This window comes from Vulpes lagopus, chromosome 3, assembly GCF_018345385.1.
Source record: "Vulpes lagopus strain Blue_001 chromosome 3, ASM1834538v1, whole genome shotgun sequence".
Taxonomy (NCBI): domain Eukaryota; kingdom Metazoa; phylum Chordata; class Mammalia; order Carnivora; family Canidae; genus Vulpes; species Vulpes lagopus.
Genome location: NC_054826.1, coordinates 129427712 through 129449922, shown reverse-complemented (window position 1 = coordinate 129449922; position 22211 = coordinate 129427712). Strand labels below are relative to the sequence as shown.

The 22211-nt window shown below is 53.9% G+C and overlaps 1 protein-coding gene across 2 annotated transcripts; it reads right to left on the bottom strand.

Annotated features, from left to right (window-relative positions):
* Nucleotides 1–7824: 7824 nt before the first annotated feature.
* On the bottom strand, nt 7825–19564 carry LOC121486441 (interleukin-9 receptor-like). Of its 2 annotated transcripts, none has more exons than XM_041747315.1 (9): nt 19471–19564; nt 15848–15961; nt 15432–15543; nt 15142–15320; nt 14446–14591; nt 14039–14246; nt 13408–13522; nt 12017–12101; nt 7825–10503 (listed from the first exon to the last, which is right to left on the bottom strand). In XM_041747315.1, the coding sequence occupies exons 1-9, from the start codon at nt 19496–19498 to the stop codon at nt 10003–10005; spliced, it is 1488 nt and encodes a 495-aa protein (XP_041603249.1). In that variant the 5' UTR covers nt 19499–19564; the 3' UTR covers nt 7825–10002. The 2 variants fall into 2 exon arrangements, with proteins under 2 accessions (XP_041603249.1, XP_041603250.1); XM_041747316.1 differs by having other exon boundaries at nt 14039–14243.
* Between the last annotated feature and the right edge of the window lie 2647 nt (nt 19565–22211).

Genomic DNA, 22211 nt, shown 5'->3' with positions numbered 1-22211 from the left:
CTGGGGGCTGGGGTACAGAGTGTCTGTGCTGCGGAGACAGGTTTCCTGCAGGTCTGAAATCTCGGCAGAGTGGGTGACTCCGCACCCACGTCAGCACCCCGCAGGAGCAGAGGACATCCAGCTCTGTGACGGAGGCCAAGTGCCACCTGCACCCAGCTCAGCCTTAGCGGGAGGCTGCCTGTCACCCAGAGGCCCGCGGGAGGTCACCCCAGAGGCCCCTGTGTCTGTGGCGCAGAAGAGGCAGGGGACTCGGATTTCCAATTCTCCACAGCCCTCCAGCAAAACCTGGTGACAAGTGTGACAGTGAATGAGGGGAACCCGCAGTAAGTGCACTGGGGTGTCTAGGCAGGGAGACTGGAGGGGAGGCTGGAGGGGGGCCTGGGGGGGGCTGGAGGGGAGGCTGGAGGGGAGCCCGCCCCGTGTCCAGGACAGGCCCCAGCAGGAGGACCCCGAAGGAGAGACGCCGCGACAGGCCCCAGCAGGGGAAGCCGGGGTCCCCCACGAGACCCTGACCCCCCGCAGCCCGGCCCTGAGGAACCTGCTGCTCCCAGGACGCTCCTCCAACACAGCCGCCCAGCTGCCTCCCTCCCCAGGGAATAATGAACAGGTGACAGGCCTGCTCCCCGACCCGGCACCCCCGGAGACACCCAGGGCGACACACGGCCATGGGGACTCTCCGTGCTCGGCGACCGGAAGACCTGATGCTGTGAAAATACCGCTCCCCGAGGCCGTCTACACAGCGCAGTCCTTCCGCCCTCCCAGCGGCGTGGTCAGGGGCACGGAGCCAACAGCCCCGAAGCGGTGTAGACGCGGGATGACCCTGCAGGCGGAGGCGGCGGGAGCTCCCGGGCTGCGGACGGCCTGAGGGGCCGCAGGACCCGAATCCGTGTGGCGCCTAACACCGCCGAGCGCAGCCGCCCAGGGGATCCCGAGCCCAGAAAGGGGGGACGCCCCAGCCCCGGGCACGGCCCCGCGCGGGACCCCAGGTCACCGCAAACACCGCCCGGAAACCCCAGCGTCGGTGCAGCGCGCCATCCTCCGCGGGTCCTGTGAGCACGGCCCCCTGCAGCCCCGCTCGGCGGCGTCTCCTCACCTGCTCCTCCCGCCGCGGTTCCTGAGGGGGCTCCTGTCAGCGCGGACGCGCACCCACCTCCTTCGCAGCGGGTCCTGAGGAGGCTCCTGTCAGCGTAGACGCGCACCCACCTCCGCGGCGGGTCCTGAGGGGGCTCCTGTCAGTGTAGACGCGCACCCACCTCCTCCGCGGCGGGTCCTGAGAAGGCTCCTGTCAGCGTGGACGCGGCCCCACCTCCGCGGCGGAGGCGGAGAAGGCCCGGCTCCTGCCACAGCAGGCAGAGACTAGGCCTCTGGAGCTTGCCCGCTGCCCTGCGCTGGTCTGGTCGGGAGCTGGGCCAGGGCACTGGGGGGGAGGGGGGGGCGCTGCAGGACTCGAGGGCACTCAGTTCAGGGGAAGCGCCCGCCCCTCCCAGGGCCCAGCTGAATTCAATAAATGCTAGAACTTTCTCAGTGAAATGGAGTACAATATCCCAGCTTCTCCAGAAATACCTAAGGAACAATTACCTGAAAAGCATATAGAATGCGGGCCGCTGGGTGGCTCAGTCGGTTAAGCGTCTGCCTTCGGCTCCGGCCTTGACCCCGGGGCCCTGGGGTCCCCCACACGGGGCTACTTGCTCAGCGGGGAGTCTGCTTCTCCCTCTGCCTCTGTCTGCTGCTCTGCCTGCTGGTGCTCTGTCTTTCTCTGTGTCAGATGAATAAATAAAGTCTTCTTTAAAAAAGGAAAGGATAGGGATCCCTGGGTGGCGCAGCGGTTTGGCGCCTGCCGTTGGCCCAGGGCGCGATCCTGGAGACCCGGGATCGAATCCCACGTCGGGCTCCCGGTGCATGGAGCCTGCTTCTCCCTCTGCCTGTGTCTCTGCCTCTCTCTCTCTCTGTGACTATCATAAATAAATAAAAATTAAAAAAAAATAATAAAAAAGGAAAGGATATAGAATAAAATGTAGACAAAAACTTTATAACTTACAGTGAAATTATTACACATAAATTTAAAATACACAAGTATGGGGCACCTGGCTCAGTCGGTTAACCGTCTGCCTGTCTCTGGGATCATGATCCCTGGGTCCTGAGACCCAGCCTGGCGTGGGGCTCCCTGCTCAGTGCGGAGTCTGTTTCTCCCTCTATCTCTCTCTCTCTCATAAATAAAATCATGAGCGACACAGAGAGAGGCAGAGACACAGGCAAATTTTACAAAAGTAAAAAAGAATTGTTAATGTGAACTTCATAAAATTAACACTCCTACTATGTGAGTGACCTTGCTCAGAGAACTAAAAGACAACCCACAGATTGCAAGGAAATATTTGCAAAACACATACCTGATAAAGGATTTGTATTCAAACTATACAAAAAACTCTCAGAACTCAACAATAAGAAAACAAATAACCTGACAATAGGTATATCTGAACACACATCTGCACAAAGAAGTTATACAGATGCCTAAAATGACATATTCGTTGCTAATAATATCTTCTTTTCCATTCTCTCTCTGCCTTAAAGAGCCTTCCCTTTTCTACAACTCCATGGAGATGCCATCTATTTGCTAGATACGATGCTGCCAGACTCATGAATCATTGAATAAAGCCACCTGGATCTTTCAATTTACTCAGGTGGATTTTGTTTCCTTTTAAAGATTTTATGTATTTATTCATGAGACAGAGAGAGAGGCAGAGACACAGGCAGAGGGAGAAGAAGCCTCCATGCAGGGATCCAGATGTGGGACTGGAGCCCGGGTCTCCAGGATCAGGCCCTGGGCCGAAGGTGGCGCTAAATCACTGAGCCACCCGGGCTGCCCTGGATTTAGTTTCTTAACAACAGGTTTATCACCCTTAGAGTCACAGATAAGAAGAAAAGGTTACAACATCCATGAGATGGTGGATGCAGTTGGAGACATCAATATAAGCTCATCCTTAGTTTAATGTGGATACAATCGACAGAGAAACTGTCAACCTCAAAGATAGAATTGCCAGTTATTTTACCAGCAAAATGAGTTGCTTTGGGAATAGCTGAAGAACTGCAATTCAGGACAACAAACAAAAGACAAAGGAAAGGTCAGTTTGTGTTGGGTTTAAATAGGAAATTAGGGAGTATTGTTGCGCACCGTTAAAAAATGGCAGCACTTAGGGGGATCCCTGGGTGGCGCAGCAGTTTAGCGCCTGCCTTTGGCTCAGGGCGCGATCCTGGAGACCGTGGATCGAGTCCCACGTCGGGCTCCCGGTGCATGGAGCCTGCTTCTCCCTCTGCCTGTGTCTCTGCCTTTCTCTCTCTCTCTCTCTCTCTCTCTCTCTCTCTGTGTGTGTGTGTGTGTGTGTGACTATCGTAAATTTAAAAAAGAAAAATGGCAGCACTTAGACCAAGTTCTTTCTGCTGGTTGTGGTTCAACCCGTGGCACGTGTGTGAGAGCTCCCCCTTCAGGCTTCCTGGCTCCAATTTAAGCAAGGTTTCCTTTATTCAATTTTTACAAAATCTTTAAAGTTGGGATGCCTGAGTGGCTTAGTGGTTGAGTGTCTGCCTTTGGCTCAGGGCATGACCCTGGAGTCCTAGGATCAAGTCCCACATCCGGTTCCCTGCACGGAGGGTGCTTCTCCCTCTGCCTATGTCTCTGCCTCTCTCAGTGTATCTCTCGTGAATAAATCAGTAAAATCTTTTTTAAAAATTTAAAATATTTTTAAAATCTAATAAGAGAACACTGGAAACCTAGAGAAAATGGGTAACTTCCAAGTAAAAACACACAGTAACAAAATGGGCCCTGACATGATGAAAACAGAAACAGACCAATGAACAGGAAAAGGTCACAGTAAGGCTTGGAAATCTCCCATTGGAAAAGTTCCCAGGAACAAGTAAATTCATAGTAAATACCCAAGTGTTCTGGTTATAGTATCAAAGCTTGATATATGTATATAGTTCATCTAATGTAGGAGCCCAGTGATTCCAAAGTAAACACTATTTTATGTACCATGACAAAGGTGCTGCCAATTTGACTGTGACTTTCTCAATAAAAGAAAAAAAAAACTGATCAATGAATTTACTTCCATTAAAACCAGAAAAGTTAATTTTTTAAAAATTCAGTTTTGGAATAAATAATACATTTAACCTTAAATAAGGTTGCAGTTTGTAACACATCTACTTTTTTTTTGTTTTAAGTTTTTATTTATTTATTTATGAGAGACACAGAGAGGCAGAGAGACAACAGGCAGAGGGTGAAGCAGTCTCCCCACAAGGAGCCCCATGTGGGACTAGATGCGGAACTCAAACCCAGACCCCAAGATCACGCCCTGAGTCGAAGGCAGATGCTCAACCACTGAGCCACCCAGGTGTCCCAACACAGCAACTTTTCAATGTGCATCCAACTGTCATATTGACAATTGTCAAACTGTCAACATCGGAAGAGAGAGGATCTCATGTGAGGCCCAGGGTAGCCAGGCAGCCACCCCACTCATACCCACTCAGGCCCCACTCACACTTGCAGCCAGATGCTCTCAGAGGTTCTCCTCTCCAAGAAGCAGAATCTGAAAAGTACTATGGTGTTCCATGGCTATGAAAGGCCAAAGCCCTGATGAAGGGACACGTCTGTAAGATATGTCCTGCTGAAATGCTACAGGAGAAAGTACAAATAAACCCATGAGAAAGTCAGAAACAGAGGTTTCTGTGCTCGCCTACTGATGACACATCACTGGGGAAGCCGCCCTGAGGACCGTCTCCCTATTTTGTCCTCACAACACCAAACTGTCTGGACATCCCCACCACCAGCTCACAGTTTAGCTGTGGCCAGTTCACCCACTTAGGAAAAGCCTGGGGAATCTCTGAAACTTAGAGTTCTGTGTATTCAGTGTCATAACTTGGAAATTCCAACTGAAAACAAACTACAAGGTCAATGTACCAGTCAATTGACATGAGGACTATGGTGTGAGTGTTTGTGTTCCCTCCAAATTCAGTGTTAGAATCCAAATGAAAGGTGTGATGGTGTTAGAACAGGTTATTAGGTCATAAGGGTGTGGTCTCCTCGTAAAAGAGACCCCAGCACCTTCCCTCCAAGTGAGGATACAACAAGTCTGCTGCTGGGGGATCCCTGGGTGGCTCAGCGGTTTGGCGCCTGCCTTTGGCTCAGGGGCGTGGCCCTGGGGTCCCAGAATTGAGTTCCTGTATCGGGCTCCCTGCATGGGGTCTGCTTCTCCCTCTGCCTGTGTCTCTGCCTCTCTCTTTCTGTGTGTCTCTCATGAATAAATAAATAAAATCTTAAAAAAAAAAAAAACAAGTCTGCTGCCAGAGATACCCTAATCTCAGACATGCACCCTCAAGAACTGTAAGAAATAAATGTCTATTGTTTATAAGCCACCTGGTCTGTGATATTTTGATAGCAGCCTAAATTAACTGAGATGATCAGCAATGATATACAGAACAAATGGACGTGAAATGAAAAAAAAATTACAGCACAAAAATTAAGGTTCTTAGGTATAAATCTAACAATGTACATAAAAATATTCATAAAACATTAAAACACAGATGAGAGAAATCAAATAACATATAAATAAATGCGCCTTTTGCCTCGTGCATCCAAGAGAGAGCAGGATGGCTCACCAGCAGCTGCACTGGAGCCATCCGAGGAACTTGGGTCAGGGTTCCTTTCTTCCACCTCTGCTCAAACCCATGCAGTCTGACCCGGAAATACTGCCTCAACAGGTGCTGCCAGTTTCTGTCGGTCCGGTCCGTGAGGGTTACCAGCTTCAGTAAATTGGATTAAATGAGTCTTTGAATGGATCATCCCATTCAAGATCCCCATCCTTCTGCCTCAATGCAGATATCCAAGATAACCCCCTCTTTTTTAAAAGATTTTATTCATTTATTCATGAGAGACACAGAGACAGAGAGGCAGAGACACTGGCAGAGGGAGAAGCAGGCTCCCTGCAGGGTGCCCGAGGCAGGACTCGGTCTTGGGACTCCAGGATCACACCCTGAGCCGAAGGCAGACACTCAACTGCTGAGCTACGCTGGTGTCCCCAGGATATCCCCTTAATGTCGACTCACTGTACATAAAATAAAAATACTTCAATTATGAAAAAAAAAAAAACATAGATAACTGCAAATAAATTCCTTGTCCAGGAGCAAAGCACTTGATATTGCTTTTTTTTTTTCTAAGATTTTATTTATTTATCGGAGAGAGAAAGAGAGCATGAGAGGGGGGAGGGTCAGAGGGAGAAACAGACTCTCCACTGAGCTGGGAGCCCAAGGCAGGATTCAATGCAGGGCTGGATCCTGGAACTTGATCCTGGGACACCAGGATCATGACCTGAGCTGAAGGCAGACACTTAACCAACTGAGCCACCCAGGTGCCCTATACTCAATATTGTTAGGATGGCAATTCTTTCTTTTTTTTTAAGATTTTATTTATTTATTCATGAGAGACACACATATAGATGGAAAGAGAGAGAAAGAGGCAGAGACACAGGCAGAGGGAGAAGCAGGCTCCATGCAGGGAGCCTGACGTGGGACTCGATCCCAGGACCCCGGGGTCACGCCCTGAGCTGAAGGCAGATGCTCAATCGCTGAACCACCCAGGTGTCCTGCAGGACCAATCCTTACAGAAATTTTTTTTGAGGGTGTGATAACATGTATAACATAAAATTTTTCTCTCCTTAATTTTCATTTTTAATTATGGTAAAATATACATAACAAAATTTACCATTTTCAACATATTTTTAAAATTTTTATTTATTTATTCAACAGAGACACAGAGAGAGAGGCAGAGACAGAGGCAGAGGAAGGAGCAGGCTCCCTGCAGGGAGCCCCATATGGGGCTCAATCCCAGGAACCTGGGGTCACACCCTGAGCCAAAGGCAGACAGCCGCTCAACAACTGAGCCACCCAGGCATCCCATTTTCAACATTTTTAAGTGAATATTCACATTGATATGTACCCCTCACCAGTATTGTTTCTCAACTCCATCCACAGAGCATGAGAATTTCAATTTCTTCACATCCTTGCTAAAACTAACTTCCATTTTTTAGATGACAGCCATCCCCTGAGTGTGAAGTGGCATCTCACTGTGGTTTTCATTTTCATTTCCCTGATGTCTAAGGATGTTAAGCATCTTTTCATGTGTTCGTTGGGTTTGGATTAGGCCATGGCTTATTGTATATGGCACCAAATAACATGCAGAATTTAAGAAAATGTTTGAAAATGGAATATCTGATATGACTTTGGTATAAGAATATATAAAGAGCTCCTACAGCTCAACACCACAAGGACAAGCAACCCAATTTAAAAATAGGCAAAGGAGTTGAACAGGATTTTCTCCAAAGAAGACACACAAGAAGCACATGAAAAGATGTTCAACATCACCAACCATCAGGAAAATGTAAATCAAAATCACACTGAGGTACCACTTTATACCTAGAACAGTGATTTAAGGGATGCCTGGCTGGCATGTGACTCTCTCTTTTTTTTTTTTTTTTTTTTTTAGGATTTAGTTATTTATTTTAGAGTGAGTTAGAATGACCGAGAGGAGCAGAGGGAGAGGGAGAGAGAATCCCAAACAGATGCCATACCGAGTGCTGAGTCCTACACGGGGCTCAATCGCGTGACCCCGAGATCATGACCTGAACAAAAACCAAGAGTCGGACACTTAAAATCGAATGTGCCACCCAAGCACCCCAAGCATGGGACTCTCAATCTCAGGGTCGTGAGTCAAGTCCCACATTGGATGCAGAGATTATTTAAATTAAGAAGCTTTAAAAATATATATATTTTTTAAGGACACTAACAACAGTTGGTGAGGATGTGGAGAAATTGTAACCCGAGTACACCATTGATGTAAAATGCTGAAGTCACTGTGGAGAACAGTTTGGCAGTTCCTCAAAAATTCTAAACATAGATATGATCATACCATGTGATCTAGCAATTCCGTTCCTAGGAATACACACAGAAACAGAGAAAACAGGTACCAAAAAAAACTTTTCCATGAATATTCACAGCAGTGCTGCTTGCAACAGGGAAAACCTGGTAACAGCGCAAGGGTCACAGTAAGGGTGAGGCCACTGATGCCATGAAGTGGGCGAACCTCGAAAACACTACACTGAGGAATAAGGCCGTGGGGCAAGTCACGCACCCTATAACTCCATTTCTACAAAATGCCCAGAAGAGGCGATTCATGGAGACGGGGAGCAGGCAAGGGGCTCCGGAGGGCCCGGGGGGGAGCGACTGCTTCCAAGGCAGGGGATTTCCTGTGGGAGTGACGACGTCAGACATCAGCATGTACTGAATGTCACCAAACTGCACATGTTGAAAGAGGGTTGGACTACGTGGATTTCACCACACTGGAAACCAAGAAAGCGGGGCGCCCAACTGGCTGTCGGTGGAGCATGCAAGTCTTGATCTTAGGGATGTGGGTTCAGCCCCCACATTGGGTGTAGAGATGGCTTAAAAATTCAAACAAAAAAAAATCGTAAAAACAAACAAACCAAGAGAAACCGTTGCACATCCTCTCGCGTCAGGGAGAGTCCCCTGCCCTCGCTGCCCTCAGTCTGGCCTTCCGGGCCTTCCACGGTCCAGCCAGCCCCGTGTGGGGCCCTCGAGCTCCAGCGGCGCCACGCACCCAACCCCCTGGAATCAGCAGCCGCATCGAGGACTGGGGCTCCGGTCGCTGGCCCTCGGACTCCTTCAGAACCCGGTGCTCAGCGACTTCCTCCTCCCAAGGTCTCCCAACCTGGCTCTGCTGCGAACTGGACCTCGGGGCCACAGTGTCCAAGGGTCATCTCATCTCCAAAGGGGGAAGCCAGAGTTTTCTGGGCACAGAGGTGTGCAGGCGACTCGCTCAGGGGAATTCAGAGCAACGTGGCCTAAGGGGCAGGTCACGCAGCCTCCAAGGGGCTGCATGCTCAAACTCCAGCCCAAAGCTGGGTCTCTGTGTGTCACTGAGAGAAAATGTGATCCACAGAAACAGTGTCTCTGGCCGCGCAGAGGAGGCGTCCCAGCTGTGGGGGTCACTCGTCACATGCAGGTTCCCTGGGAAGCCACAGGGGGCCACACAGATGCTGCTCTGATACCAGCCCAGCGCTCCCCAGGGGTCGGCTCCAGGAAGTGGATTCAAGCTATTTTTTTTTATCCTTGGTTAGAACTAAAGATGCCTGCACCTCACTTCCGTCCACACCCTTCCCGCTCTCTACAAGCTAAAAATACATTCTGGGTCCTGCTTTCCCGCTGCTGACCACAATCTGGCTCCTCTGAGGCTCCCCACAAACCCCAGGGGCACCAGTGGCATGCAGAGGGGAGGGGGAAGCCTGTCTGAGGCAGGAGGGCCTGTGCCTTTGGGAGCCTGGGGCTGCAAGTGCTTTCTCCTGCGTGGACCACAGGGGTCACCAGAGTCCCAGGGACTGGCACCTCCTCCTCCACTTGACCCTACCCGTAAAACCTCAGCACCTCCAACCCCAGAGAGCCCGAGAATAGACTGACCCCATCCCCTCAACACTCCTCTGGCCCCCCTCCCAGCCAGCAGCGGTTTGAAAGACCCACTGGACCCCTTCTAATCTCAGGAGGAGAGGGACCTCAGGAAGGCACAGAAAGAAGTCATAGCGCCTCCTCTGTGTCTGCTGGGTGCAGGTGGACCCTTTAAAGAGGTGAGGGCAGAACAGGCTGTGGGCCCACACCCTTCTTTTCTGAGGGGTCCCAGTGAAGCCAGATAGCAGGGAGGGAAGTGGTGGCCGGGGAGGGGGTGCTGAGTGGCAGGATGCTGAGGGGAGGAGAGGAGAGGGGAGGGGAGAGAGGAGGGGGTCACCCGCTGGCCTCTGTCTGGACAGGATGTCTGTGCAGGGGCTCCGTTCTCATAGAGACTTTGGTCCATTTTCCGCAAAATGGACATCATGCAGCTGGCCAAGTCCGGGCTCTAGATCAACCCCGGTGACTGCAGAGCGTGGGAGCGAGGCCAACACCCTGAGGTCCTCATGCAACCCGTTCAGTAGAGTCTTGCCTCTCACCGTGACCGACTCCCACACAGGTACTTCCTCGCCAGGCATCCAGGCTCTGCTGGTCACCAGAAAGGCCGTGGGCCAAAACCAGGCTGGGCCCAGAGCTCCGTGTGCTTCCTGGGAAGGTACAGGGGTGGCAGCCCCCAGAGCAGCCCAGGGCACAGTAGTCACCACTGCTGCCCTCTGACTGTGGGGGAGCTGGCCTGGGGGCGCTTGCAGGGACCCAGTCCTCCTGCGGCAGGTAGGCAGGCAGCTGCCCTCCCTGTAGCACATGCCCTGCTCTCAGCACAGCCTCTGGGAGGCCTGCGCCAGGGCCCTCCTCCTCGTCCTCTGGGACCACTGACTGCCAGGGATCCACTGGGTCATAGGTCAGCCACGCAATGGCTTCCTGGTCGCTGGACTCCGAGGCTCCTTGTGGAGGACGGACAGGGTCCGGGTTCGGCAGCAGGCCAGTTCTGTGGGCCCTGATCCAGGTCTAGAACAGAGAGCATGGGGTGTGGGTAGGGGAAGGGCTCAGGCTACATGTTCAGGACTCTCCCTGGAAGCAGCCTTCCCTCCTTCTCCAAGAAGCTCTCCTGAAATCCTCGCCCAGAGTCCAAACAATGCCTGTGCTCAGAACATTCCATCTTACCTCCACGTGCCAGCGTATCCGTAGCCCAGGACCCTCAGTAATCCCCCACCTCACCGCACGGTGCTCACAGCAGCCCGAAAGAGGGTACAGGTAGTGACAGGTGCCAAGGACAGAGAAAGTCCCTGGCTGCTGCTCCAGGCACTTCCATGGGCTACAGAGACTGCGCCCCTCTCCTGGACTCCCCACCCACACACTCACACATTCACACAGAGACGCTGTCGAACGGCACCTTTGGGCTGAGGGCAGCAGACCTGGACCCCTCCGTGGGGCCACAAGAGGCCCCTCACCTCCCAAAGGGAAGTATGTCCTAGGTGAGACCAGGAGCCACCACCAAATGGACCACACATACCTTGCCCTCTGTTACCGCCCTTCTCCCTGGAGAGCCCACCCATGGCTCCAGACCACCCCCACACCCACCCCACCCCCGAGGGGTCTAAATAACTTGGCAGGTGACATGGGTCTCCAGAGGAGGGCTGGGTGCGTGCAGCCCACATGACCTCAGGGGTCTGGACAGAGATGGCCACTACCCGAGAGAAGGAGGTGGCCTCCACCAAAGACAAGATGCTCCGCTTTAAGCCTCGAGTTATACTCTTGGACAACAATCCGAAACTGAAAACTGGACTCCCTTTCTAAATTTTGTTTTCTGGGCTCCCTTTCTAGAGACACAATGATGAGGCAGAGGGAAGCCCAGCAATGGCAGGGGGATCGGGGAAGAGCAGGCCCAAGAACCCCAGGAAGCATCACATGCCATCCTCCACCCACAGTGGGGAACTTGAAACCACCTGCTGGAGCCCAGAGGGCAAGAGCTCCCAGGCCAGAGGGAACTGAAGGGGTCTGATGCGAAGACCCCGCTGGTGGCGCTCACCGGGGCACTACAAAGGGGGGGATGTGGAGTGCGCTCAGTGGCCAAGGTGCCAGCACGCTACCCAGGGGAACAAGGAAGGGCCAGGCGCTCCCCAGCGACCACCAGAGCAGTAGCCCGCAGACCACCGAGGGCCCCAAGAACGGCACAAGCACCAGGCCCTCCCCGCAGACACCTTCAGAGAAGAAGCAGGCACAAGACACGTGGCAGCTGCAAGACACCACCATAGTCTGCACCACAGAATGACCATCTACCTCCCAGGGGCTGCTCCCCGCAAAAGAAAAAAAAACCCGCAATAGAGAATACAGCTAATTGTTTTGATGCATTTGAGACACAGAGTGTAAATTTAAACCCACTACGTATACAAAAAAAGCTCAAAGCATTGACAAGGCCCCCACACTAGCCCCCACTCTCACCGAAGCCCACATCCTGGGCAGGCCAGGCCCGTGGGTGACCCCAGCCCCACCCCCACCCCTGCTGCGGGCCCACATGCACCTGGAAGTCCCCGCAGTGCACGCTGTAGAGGGCCTGGAAGAAGGGCGCCGGAGAGGGTACTTCCCGGTAGAAGCTTCTCTTCATCCTGAAGCCGGGAGAGGACAGCTAGAGGCCTACGCACACCCAAGGGGTTGGGGGAGGGGGTCCTCAGAGGCCCCAGCTCAGGAGGCCTGAGGTCCCGTGGGAGCTCCACTCCCTTGCAGCAGAGGCAGCCCTGCGTCATCTGCGCTGCTGCCTCTCTCGCCTCTAGCCGAGCGCAGACCTGCTCTTGGGGCAAGACCCAGCACGTGCCTGTGCGGCCTCCCAGGCCCATGACCCTGTAGGGCTCCTTACACCAAGACACGTGTCCTTACAGGGTGAGCTGCGAGGTGGGTTTAAGGCCACAGGGAGAGCCCTGGCGTCCTCCTCCCAGAGGGAGCCACATGTGTGCCCCCAGCAGCCAGGAGGCAGCCCGCTGCCCCACCTGACTCCTCCCTGAGCAACAGGCCCACTGGCCCCCCACAAAGATGTGGCTCAGGACACAGCAAGTCCCCACCTCAGGGGCCCACGGTCACAGCTCATCCGCCCCCTCGGCTTCTCTTCCTAAGGCCTGCCAGTTCCCTCCACATGGTTCCCTCTCTGCTTCTCCTGCCAGCTCCAAGCAAATCGCCACCCTCTGGACACCACCAAGGCCTCCAAGTGGGTCCTTCCCCGCCCCACTCAAATCTATTCTCAAAATACAAACCAGGCCTTGTCGTGTAGTTTCACGTGGTTCAAGAGCTTTCCTGTGCTCCCAGGTCAAGTCTGGCCTTCATGGCCCACCCAGCATCTCCTCCCCGACCCCCTCCCCCGCAACACCCCACTCTCTTGTTCCCACTTCCTCACATCCTTCCTGCTGCCAGTCCACACCCGGTCCATCTCCTACGGGCCCCCTCCCATGACCTGACAAGGGTGATGGTTGTCAACAGGGCCGTGCCTGTTTTGTTCTCTGGGGCATTCACCAGGGCTCCGAGCACAGCAGATTCCCAAGACTGCATTTTCGTAGAATGCATTTAAACATGAGCAAACCACAGAGCACCTCCAAAGGCCGGAGATGAGGCTCTTGAGTGGCTTGGGCCCGATAAATTTGGATCCTTCTGAGCCTCTTTGGAGCCATAGGGCCCCCAACACACCCGGCAACTGGGGAGCTCTCCATGGGTCCAGGGCAGAGGCTTCAAAACCCCCGCCCCATCCAAGACCAGACGGTGGGGAGGGATGACCAGTCTGGCCCGAGATGCCCCACCTACCACACACCTACACATGCACACACTGACTCACATCCACACACATGGACACGCACACAGAAACTCACACAGAGACATGCTAGCACAATAGCACGTGTGCACACAGACACACACACCCTGGCTACCAACCTGGGTGAAAGCTTGAACACGATGAAGTAGGTCAGGCTGGTCAGCAGCAGAAAGACGGGCACAGCAACAAGGGTGCTGCTGTCGGGCTGTCCCCGAAGCAAGAACAGGTGAGAACCTACGGGAAGGAAGGGCCCAGGGCTGTGCGCCTCTCTGGCACCAGGACGTTTCCCTAATTCCACATGACAAAGCACCCCTAGGAGTGCCCTGGGCCACACTGGAAATTTGCTCATAGGCCACAGGGATTGTGTCGCACCTGCTAATGAATCGCCCGCCCCTGGCCCTCACCTCCTCCGTCTACAAGGTCATCGGGGTCAGACCCCTTCCCACCAGTTCACAGGGGTCAGCCCTGCCCTCCCTTGGGACAGGAGACAATGTCCAGGCTCCAGAGACAGAAGCACAGGCCCGTGAGTGCCACCCGGGGCCACACTCACACCAATGACAGACAACAACCACAGGTTCCGAGAGGCCCATCGTTTGGCAGGTGATTGTTTCCTCCTTAAAACTCTCCTGTCTCCAGGGGAGGGTGGTCAGCTGGGGCATGACTGCCTCAGGGAGGGAGTTCCAGGAGGGTGAGAGGGTGGGACGGTGCGATGCACGAGTGAGGGGAGGCCCTCTGGGAGGGAGACCCCACCTTGGGCAGGGCTCTGAGGAGATGGGAAGCACACAGACTGGCTCCATTCGCTCCACTGGCCCTCATAGTGCTGCTCCTGCCCCATCTCCTCCTTCAGTGTGGCCATCTGGACACGCAGCCTGGCCTCATAGCTGGAGCCAGGGTCCAGTTCGACAGCTTCAAGGGTGAGGCGGGTCACCCCGACAATGTGATCCCTGTGCCGGGCCTGCTGTGGGGCAGAGGACAGTTAGCAGGTGCTGAGGGTGAGACAGGATCCACTGACCCTCAAGAACCCACACGCACACATATACGTGACCGTGCACACGCACATGGGCACAGGTACACATGCACAGCACACAGGCCTACAAGCACTAAATGCAGGTGCACTGAGCTGCTGCTCCCAGGAGAGAGCGTCAGCCCAGCATTACCTCCCAGGACTCCTCCTGTTTCTTGAAGGCCAGCTCGTAGCTGAGGATGGCAGCCAGAGGCTCCAAGGCAAGACTGACGCCCCAGGTCAGGACACAGGACCCAGAGCTGACATTGCTCTGTAAGTCCGAGGGAGGGTCCAACTTCACTGAAACACAGTGAGGCTACATGAGGGCATGTCTATCGTGATGCCCAGGACTGGGGGGTCTGAAAGATGCTGGGGGGGGGGGTGGGGACATGGTCGAAGCCCTCCCCTCCCAGATCACCGGCCTCACTGGGAGGCAGGTCCCCCAGGGAGGGCCCAGGTGCAACACGAGGACAGTGCGTTCCTCCAGCCCCCGCAGCCAGACAAGGTGATTTCAAATCTTGCCCGCATCTTCCTTCACAAGCTGCTGCCGGAAGTGCCGGCCGGTGTCTTACTGGAGTCCCTCCTGCTATGACTGAAGTGCATTTCAGGTGACTCAAGTTGTACCCCAACCTGAAGCACTACATCTTCATCCTCCTCCAAAGCCCTGCCTCTCCGGTAAGCAGTGGGCTCTTGCCCTCCCAGGGGCCCAGCCTGCTCCCAGCCCTGGGCCTCTCTTAGCAGGGACGGAGAACATTCGCTGGGCCATGGAGGTTAAGGGCAATGGGATCTTGTCTCCCAATCCCCTTGAAGCCAGGATATTCCCTGTCCAGGCACCCAGCCCAGGCCTCACCGTGTCTCCGGGGCAGGTACTGTGGGTCCACCAGGCTGACCTGCTCCTTCCCAGACACGTAACGGTGGAAAGTGATGGTGAAGTTGTCGGAAGGCACAAGCACCTCCTCGGGTGGCAGCACCACAGTGCACTCCCTGGCCCGGAAGACGCATCTATGCTTGCTGCCCAGCACGTGGTTGCTGGAAAGGGAGGTGGTCGGTACCAAGGGCCCACCGCACCCACCCAGGCCTGCTGCTACCGAGGGGATCTCACCATCATGGCCCTCACGGAGCCTGGCCCTCCAGACTCACCTGGTAAAGAGGAGCCAGGGACTGGGGCCTTGACCCAGCTCTGGGGCAGACCAGTGGCAGTCGATCCTTAGGACGTTGTTGTTGAGGCAGGTGAAAGATCCAGCCTCAAGCCCTGGGAACAGTGATGGCTTGGAGCCCCCCGTGGCTGCCTCTGGGCAGGGTTAGGGCCTGGCAGCTGACACTCTGACAAGGCAGTCCCCCGAGAATGATGCCAAAAGAAGGCATCACGGGCACGGCTGGGAGGTGATGGGCTCTGAGCCCCGGCACATGGGCGGAATGAAGTCCAGGCAGGTCCCTGAGGACACGCCCAGCACCCTTCCCGCCAAACCCTTCCCTGTGGGGTGAGAGAGATGGCAGCCCTGCCCACCAAACTCTCCACCAACCCACCTCACACAGAGACAGGTGCCAGCCCTCACCTCCTCCTTCCCCGTGGACGGAGGCTCCGGGCCCAACCCAGGTGCCGACGCAGGTACAGATCAGAAGCCAGGTGCTCCACTCTGGCAGCAGGGCCTCACTCTCCAGGGACCAGCCTGCAAAGGACTGGGCTGAGAGCACTCCCCACGGGATGCTCCCCATGAGACCCCGAGGGCTGTCCCCCGTGGGGCATGCTCCTGGCCACGAGCTCTGAGCGGGTCACCGCCTGCACCATCACCACAGGCCATACAGAGATGGGGCACCACCGCCCCAGCTGTGCTCCGGAGACACTGGCGCTGCGAGACACTGCTGGGCACAGCACAGACTCATGGCTACCCTGCCCTCCAGCCCACGGCTCCTCCTGAAATGTTCCGGACTCTGAGCCGCTGCGTGGCTGAGTGTGCCTAGAAGCTTCCTCTCCGGCTCAGGCACCCCTTGCCGGCATGGCTCCCATCCCTATCGCACAGGGCAGCTGGGGCAGGGCGACCTCGGGCCCGGCGCAGCACGAGTGGAACACTTGAGTCCCCCCAGCAGCCCCGTGGGGTAGACTCACTGTCCCTACTTACCGACAGGTGAGTCTCAGGGCGGGGAAAGCCTTGCCCCAGGTCACGCAGCCAACATCTGCCCATGCCCTCCCCTGCTGGACCCACAAATAAAGACCCACTTGCGGAGGCTGTGCGCTGCCCCTCCGCCAGCTGGGCCGGCCGCGCCCCTGTTCTGAGCTACCCGTCCTGCAAAGGAAGCGCCTCAGGAGAGCAGGGCCCTCGTGCGGGGGCCCACCTGGGCAACAGAATCCCTGGGGGGATGGGAGCTTAGCTGGGGACAGGGGCTCTGCTAGGAAGCGCCTGGGTGCGGGGAGGCTGCTGACGTCCTGTCACCCCATTTGTAGCTCCAGATGGTGCACTGATAGTTCCTAAGCAGGAAGCAGGGCCAGCCTGGTTATGCAAGCCCGATGGCTGATAAGGAGGCAAAGAGCAGCAGATGCGCTCACAGACCACAGCACGTAAGCCCTCCAGGAGCCTGCACGCGCTCAGGCAGCAGACGCCATGCCAACGGCCCAGGAGACGTCCCGGTGGCCACAGGACAGACCCCTGTTAAGATCCATGCTCAGGAAGACTGCACCGCCATCCCCGGGCACCAGCAGCCACAGCACAGGAGGCCGTAGCAAGCTTACCCCAACAGCATCTGTCCCCTCCTGCGCAGTGACAGGGTGGAGATGGGGGAGCAGCCTACAACAGCCCACGGTCAGGATGGTGATGACAGGATCAGATTGAGCACCGAGATCTGCGGGGTCTGAGGCACAGCAGCCACTGCCCAGTTGAGGGGTCCCTGGGTGGAGGCACCCCTCCGTCTGTGCAGAAGTGGGCCAGCCCTGCCACAGGCCAACCCAGGAGCAGATGGTTCGGGAGCATGGTGTGGGGGCGCTCCAAGCTCCGCAGACCCCAGGGCAGGGACAGCTGAGAGCTGCCAGTGCCAGGACCCACTCTGGGTGAGCAGCAGAGACCTACATGGGGGGATGGTCCCTGCTCATCCCCTGAGAACTCTTTCCACAGAGAATGCTTCTGTCTACACAGCGAGCTGGCCGGGGCGGGGCCACCACCCTCCGAGAGGAGCAGAAGCCAAGACCAGGGACAGCAGCAGCTCTTCCCCAACGCCTGGCACCTGGTACCTCTCTGCTTGGCACATGTTCAGCCAGGGTCCACACAGCCTGGGAGCTGCCCAACGTGCCCAGCGCACGCACCACTGCTCTGTCTCCCCTCGGGGCTACCCACGCCTCTGACTACAGACACTGGGCCAGGCGTCATAGAAACCCCCACCCGCACGCTCCCCGGTCCTGGAACAGGCAGTGGGAGGACACCGGGAGATCTGGTCACAGCTCAGACAACACTAGACCATCTCGCAGCACAGCTGATGCCACCACCCGGCGCTGCCCTTGTCCCACCAGGTCTGAGGACACTGCCTCCAGCCCATGAGCACTCTGTTCCCTTCACAGGACCCATCTCCTCCATGACCTCAGGGCCAAGGTACAGCCCGTGAGGTCTGACTGCTGGGGCCTCACAGCTTTCCTACCCTGCTCTCCTGGCCCACCATGAAGCCAGGCCCCCTGCCTCAGAATCCACACACACTGTCAGACCCAGGGGCAGGTCTCCAGACAGACACAGCCCCTCACCCACCCCGGCCCCCAGGGGAATCCCGCCAGGGCCCGGTGCCTTGAGACACGCCCTCCCAAGTTGGCTCCACCCGGTCCACTTACTGTCCTCTCTCACACAGACTCTTCATTTTTAACGGAGTGCTATCCCTGTCATTCTGCGTACCCACTCAGAAAGCTGGCAGACATAGAGGAACGGAGGTTGCTATTTCAGTGGACATTTATCTAGCACTTTCTTCCCTCTTCTGGGGAAAGAAGAAGCAATTGAAACCCTCACGTATCTGGGTCTTGGGAGGTGCATGTCTGGGAGCCGTGGCAACACCAGGCCGGAGCTGTGGAGACAGACGAGCTGGGCCCAGGCCGGCCTCAGGTGGACATGGACAGGGGGAGGGACCCAGGGCAGAAAGAAGAAGGGAGATGAGGATGGAAGTCTGAGGGGCACAGGCGGACTGGGGCCAGGGGAGCTCACTCTGGGTCCCCTGCTGGCCTAAACCACCTCACACTATCCCCCCTGTCTGACTTCCTTTAGCATCGTGTGCCTATTCCTTCACGAAGCTCTCTCTGGCCAGACAAGACACCCCCAGGCGAGGCCAGTCAGCTCATGGCAGGAGCAGGGAAGCAGGTAGTGCTGGGGGAAAGGTCTAGAGTAAGGGTGTTGACACAGTTATGGGGGACCTGGGGGCAAAGGGAGGAAAATGATGCACCTGCTCTTCCCACAGTTAACACTGACCTTCTCTGCCCCGAAATGTCCTCATAGCTCCTTTGTAAGCAAGTCAGCAAAGCTCGTAGCTATGCTGCCTCTTTACACCAGGCTCTTCCAGGGGGAGACCTGTCTGATTCATGTTGTGCCCCAACAGGGTAAGAAATGCTGACCTTGCCTCTCGATGGTGTTAATGCTTCAGACCCCTGGGAAGAGCGCTCTGGGACATGACTTAAGCACGAACCCTCACCTCCCCTTCATCTGCTTGGCCAAGTTGACCTTCCTTCTGGGATCCCACCCTCACCCGCTGCCCGCCCACAGCTCCAAGGGGAGATCCCCAGACTCTGGCTCCTCTTCTGCCTGAAGGCCCCCCCCTCCCAGGACATAGGGTTTTAAGGTGTTTTGCCAACCCCAAGACCGGGACCTCATCTCCACTCATGGTCCTTACAGCTCAGACCATCTGGCCCCAGAACAACCCCTAGCTCAGCTATTGAGGAAGAAAAGTCTCTTCCACACCTAAAAACTCTACCTAACAAACTCAGTACTCTTCCCTCTGCCCAGCAATACTCAGGACTGGAAGTGACAGCCTGTCATTCTTTAGCAAATATTGCCAAAATGCTGTCTCTGGGAGGCACCCAAGATCAGGACACTGGAGGAGGTAAGACTAGGGTGACGCTCCCCACTGCTTCCAAGGTTCATCCACAGGCTCTTCCCAGGGCCCGGGCTGCCTGCCCCTCTCTGCCATCGGCTCATGCTGACTTGACTGCCAGACTCACCTTCCCAGATGCGTCTGCTGGGTCCCATGGCAAGTCTGAAGGGAACCCAACCCTCCAGACCTGGAGGTGACCGTTCCTGTGTTTGCAGCGGGAAGCCTCTCAGCCTGATTCAGGATATAAGTGCAGTGAGCAGTGACGTGAGCCTCCCACGGCGGGCTTACACAGGCCGCCCACATCTGAAACCACGATGCAGAGCAGAGCAGCTGTCCCAAGTGGGGCTGACAGACGACTGCCACCAGTAATCATAAACCTGGGAATTAGGAGGTGGGATGACCCTTCATTCCCCATAACACCCAAGGTTGCCAAACATGGACATTGATGACCTGTCCATTGATTGGCAGATTGTCTGTTATATTCATTCCGACAAATGGAATGTCCTCTCCCCTGGAGAGAGTGCTAGGCACCAAAGTGATGCACTCTTAAAGAAAACAAATGATACAGGAAAAATATAAATTGAGTCCTCTTCTGTGAGAAGTTGGGCCAAATCCTTCCAAAGATGTGCAAACAAATGCACATTTTTGATGGACTCACACTGTGCTGAGCGTTGCAGACTCCTTGTTCCTCTGGCTATTTTCAACATCCTTTAGGTCAGCACATTAAAACCTGTTTTTTGCCTTTAATGGTAGTATGTGCCACGGTTCAATAAACCTACGGATGAACATTTGTATTGCTGCCTCTATATGCTATTTTTATTTTTTGAGATATGACATATAACATTATGTTAATTTCCGGTGCATATATGCAACTTAGTGAACAGTTCTGGTCATGGATCTTTAATCAGCAGAATGAGTATCTCTGCACAAAGAATTTTAGGGATGGAACTGTGGGATCCAAAGTTCAGCATTTTAAAATACAGGTACTACCAAGTGGCACTCCAAGAACATGCCACCGTCTACACCAGAAGTCACCAACAGTGTACCTTATCAGTCTTTTTAATCTTTGCCTATCTGATAAGCAAAGATATTTCAGTGTTGCTTTCATTTACACTTCACTGGTTATTAGTGAAGATATGCATCTTTTCATTTACTTATTGGCTGTGTGTTCTTTAGGGTACCAAATAAGGTCACATTTCAGGGTGCATGTGTGTGTTCTGTGCATCAAAACATCTGGGGTAAAGTTTGGATACCCCAGAGCTACAGCTCTGGAGTCTGAGAACAACCAGGACCCACAGAGGGATGAAATCAAAAGTTCAAGCCCATGAAACAACTTAGGAATGGCCAGAAACATAAATCACACATCTATTTTTTGAGAGGGGGAGGGGGCAGAGGGAGAGCAAGAACCTTAAGCAGGCTCCATGTCCAGTGAAGAGCACCCGAGGCTGAAACTAGAATTTACTACCTTAAGTCCCCCAGACCACACAACCCACACCACGACCACAAAGGCTGGAAAGGGAGGAAATCCCAAAGGGGTGGAGCGCACCAAATTCTACATCTAAACTCTACTTCCTAAAATAAACAAACAAATAAACACAAACAAACTTTACCAAAGTCTCTGGATGACTTCTGAACTACATGTGTATAGGCCAACTCCAAGCAACCCAGCTAAAGTTAAACCACCTGAACAGAAGTTTGGGCTGCTGCCTATATCAGAGACAGAGTTTACAGCCTGCTTTAAATACAAATAAAAATTCAACACTCTCCAGAGAAACCTAACAGGATCTAGTATCTACAATCTGTATCATTCACAATTGCCAAGATAAATCGAAGAATATTAGACATGTGAATAAACAGAACTAGGTGACCCACACTTAAGAGGAAAGGTAATCGATAGACAAGACTCCCAGGACTAAGAGGTTGGAAACAGCACAGGTTTTTAAGTAACTACTCTAACTATGTTCAAAGATGTAAAGGAAAATATGTCCCCAAGGATGAAATGGGAAATATGGGAGAAGAGATAGACACTATAAAAAAGAACTAAAAGGAAAATATATGAGAAAAACACAGCATCTTAAAAAAAAGGATACATCGTAATAATGCAGAAAACAAGAAAAACGCCTAAGAGGACATCTGTGGAAGTTAACCCAGTGCCCTTCCTGGGTGATGGGAGGGAGCCAGGGAGAGTCCTGGAAAATCACTATGACTAGTCAGTTCTAAATATGAAGCAGCCGTATACACACATATGTATGTGGGTTTTTTTTTTCCCTTAACCTATTACCAGTGCATACCCATCGTGACAAAACAAGAAAAGTGGACCCTGAATGTAACATTTTTTACTGCACAGCGTAGATTACTGCATCATCAAATTGGATGGCAAAGGACTGTGGACTATGGAATGACACTGCAGCAGACCGTTATCCAAACACGCACAAAGCCACTGGCACTATTCTCAACACACCACAGAATTTCTTCAAAAAACTTAAATATGAAAATGAAGCAATTAAATTAAATTTCCAGGTGGCTCATTGGTTAAACAAGCCAGGAAAGCCACTTATGATGATGACTTGTGCTTAATTAGAGCAGCTGAAGAAGTGTGTCCAGAGAAAATAAATATGACTATGCCTTTTAGAGAACGGTTCTAAAAGCTAAGGACACTGGGAGCAACATCAATAGTTAAAAATGAGGCGAATGATTTGAAGTGATTTTCCTTGAATCTGGATGAATCCACCAATGTTACTGATACTGTTCAACTGTTTCTCTGAAAAGTCAGTGCCTCAGCACTGAGCTGGGAAGTGACTGAAGAATTAGCCTGTATGCATGGTGTGCGTAGAACAAGCAAGGCAAGAATATTTTCAAAGCTGAGAA